At 49.4% G+C, this 2,931-nt stretch overlaps 2 protein-coding genes across 6 annotated transcripts in view; one reads left to right on the top strand and one right to left on the bottom strand.

Moving 5' to 3' along the window:
* LOC105543725 (pentatricopeptide repeat-containing protein 1, mitochondrial) overlaps nt 1-2,931 on the bottom strand; it is a 53,691-nt gene that overhangs the window by 21,877 nt on the left and 28,883 nt on the right. The gene's annotated exons all lie outside the window — the stretch shown is intronic.
* The window catches only part of CPSF4 (cleavage and polyadenylation specific factor 4, 30kDa), a 26,079-nt gene that overhangs the window by 4,174 nt on the left and 18,974 nt on the right, over nt 1-2,931 (top strand). For all 5 annotated transcript variants that reach the window (XM_011985795.1, XM_011985797.1, XM_011985796.1 and 2 more), the window contains exon 2: nt 1,862-1,912. In XM_011985795.1, the coding sequence (XP_011841185.1) occupies nt 1,862-1,912 (51 nt within the window). The remainder of the gene's footprint in view (nt 1-1,861; nt 1,913-2,931) is intronic.

The raw sequence follows: 2,931 nt of genomic DNA, 5'->3' as shown, positions 1-2,931 counted from the left end.
GTGTTAGCCAGGATGGTCTCAATCTCCTGACCTGGTGATCCGCCCGTCTCGGCCTCCCAAAGTGCTGGGATTACAGGCTTGAGCCACCGCGCCCGGCCCAAACCAAATCTTTGAGCTCTTTCCTTGGACTTATCCAAGTTAGCCATAGGTTTGTTCTCAGGTGACAGACTTGTGTTGGAACTGAAGAAATCCCCAACCTAGCTGCCCAGGTAGCTTTCTTACTCTCCAAGCTCACACGTACACTGAATCGTTCAGCCCTCTTCCGCATTCTCTCAGAATGGTATTCAGATGTAATTTTCATTGAGTAGTATTTCAGATGTAATTTTCACCACTTTCTTCTCTGCTGCCACATCAACAGTTTTTTTCAGGGGGTTCTTCCTCTTTGACAGGGGGTTTGTTTCTTCTTCTGTTTCATCTCCCAGTACATCTTCATTTGCCTCCCTTCAGCATGTTCTTCAAGATACACCTGGAGTCTGTGGATAAGATCTTGCTTTATTCCCTTGGTCTCCAAACCACAAGTAAGACATTCTTGTTTAGTTCAGCAAGCTTCAGCTTATGGAGCTCCACCATCTCAGTTACCATCTTGTTACCCTCTCCGGGTGTGCTCTTTTAATAATTGTATGTGGGGTGGGTTGCGGTGGCTCACGCCTGTAATCCTAGCACTTTGGGAAGCCAAGGCAGGCAAATCACAAGGTCAGGAGTTCGAAACCAGCCTGTAATCATTGTATGTGGGCCAGGCGTGGTGGCTCACGTCTGTAATCCCAGCACTTTGGGAGGCCGAGGTAAGCGGATCACTTGAAGCCTGTAGTTTGAGACCAGCCTGGCCAACATGGCAAAACCCCCTCTCTACTAAAAATACAAAAAAATTAGCCAGGTGTGGTGGTGCACACCTATAATCCCAGCTACTCAGGAAGCTGAGGCAGGAGACTCTCTTGAACTGGGGAGGCGGAGGTTGCAGTGAGCCGAGATCGCACCACCGCACTCTAGTCTGGGTGACAGAGTGAGACTGTCTCAAAACACTAGAAAAAAAATTGTATATGGATGTTGCATATTAAAAGCAGTCCTCTGTGTCTGCACTTAACGTGCTTCCCTTTGGACTAGTGTCTCAGAGGCACTGCCTCTTCCTTGAAGCCTGCCCCTTCTCAGAGGCCCTGACTGTCTATACTTCTGTGAGATCATTCCTCCCCTCTGCCTCATGTTAAGGTGTCCGTGAATTCACCTTCCTGGAGGAAGGTGTCAGCTGGGGGCCATTAATTTATTTCTGTGGGTCAGGCACGGTGGCTTATGCCTGTAATCCCAGCACTTTGGGAGGCCGAGGTGGGTGGATCACCTGAGGTCAGGAGTTCAAGACCAACCTGGCCAACAAAACCCTATCTCTAGTGAAAATACAAAAATTAGGTGGGCGTGGTGGCAGGCGCCTGTAATCCCAGCTACTTGGGAGGCTGAGGCAGGAGAATTGCTTGAACCTGGGAGGCGGATATTACAGTGAGCTGAGATCGCGCCATTGTACTCCAGCCCAGGCAACAAGACTGAAACTCCATCTCAAAAAAAAAAAAATTATTTCTGGGATCTTGTACTCCAGCCTTCCTTTCCCCACCCGCTCTTAACTCCTTGAAAAGATCTTATATACAGGAGGCTCTCAAAGCACTGGGTAATGACTGCTCTCAATGTATGTGTCTCATTTTGTAGGGCATGCCTAACATAAGCAGCTTCTTTCTTGCTTGGTTGGGCTTTGCATACTTTTGCTACTTTATTTCCAGTACCCTGAACCAAGAAGGGTTCCCTCCCACTGTCTTCAGACATCGTCAATAGCAATTGCACCTCTTTGTTTGATTCCTCTCGTTTTCTCTCCTTTCTACAGAGTCGGGTGCTGCTGTCTGTGAATTCTTTTTGAAAGCTGCCTGCGGCAAAGGTAAGAAACTCTGGGCTCCCTGATGTGCTTCCCGAGGCGCCCTTCCACCTCCTTGTCCCCAGCTGAGTTGGAGGCCGCCAGGGCTCTGGCTCACATTGCTTTTTACAGACTAACGATCTCTGTAGATAAAACTGGTTTGGACAGGCTAGGAACCTGATGGGGTGTTCCACCTGAAACCTAAACGCAGGACTGAACCTGGCTCTAAGGCTGCCTTATCACTTCGCATTCCCCGTGGCCACAAGCTGATCTGTGACATGGAAAGAAGCCCCCAGCATTGAGACATTCAGGAACTGAATCAATCAATGTCACAGAGTTAATCAGTGGCGGAGCCCAGTGTCTGAACCCAGGTCTTTCTCATTCCACAGTCTCCATGGGCTCATGGTTTTCTGTGGCCTCCCATCCAAAACACCCCACGATAACCCATCTTGTGGGGTCTTGTTCTCGATAACCAGCCCCCAACACAGACTACACAAGACTACTGAGGTGGGAGAATCCCTTGAACCAGAGAGTCAGAGGTTTCATTGAGCCGAGATCATGCCATTGCACTCCAGCCTGGCAACAGAGCAAGACTCCATCTCAAAAAAAAAGAAAAGATCTTGCTTCATTCCCTTGGTCTCCCAACCACGAGCAAGACATTCTTACTTTAGTTCAGCAAGCTTCAGCTTATGGAGCGCCACTGTCTCGGTCGCCATCTTGTTACCCCTCCGGCTGTGCTCTTTTAATAATTGTATGTGGGCCGGGTGAATCCATCAGAAGTATCACTAGGGGCCAGGTGTGGTGGCTCACGCCTGTAATCCCAGCACTTTGGGAGGCCGAGGCGGATGGATCACCTGAGGTCAAGAGTTTGAGACCAACCTGGCCAACATGGTGAAACCTCATCTCTACTAAATATACAAAAATTAACTGGGCGTGGTGACGCCCATCTATAATCCCAGCTACTCGGGAGGCTGAGGCAGGAGAATCACTTGAACCCAGGAGGCAGAGGTTGCAGTGAGCCAAGATCGCACCACTGCACTCCA

The sequence above is a fragment of the Mandrillus leucophaeus genome, unplaced genomic scaffold (genome assembly GCF_000951045.1).
Source record: "Mandrillus leucophaeus isolate KB7577 unplaced genomic scaffold, Mleu.le_1.0 Scaffold29, whole genome shotgun sequence".
In the NCBI taxonomy this organism is placed as follows: domain Eukaryota; kingdom Metazoa; phylum Chordata; class Mammalia; order Primates; family Cercopithecidae; genus Mandrillus; species Mandrillus leucophaeus.
The sequence above is the reverse complement of the archived record's forward strand: the minus strand, read 5'-3'. Positions and strand labels throughout refer to the sequence as shown.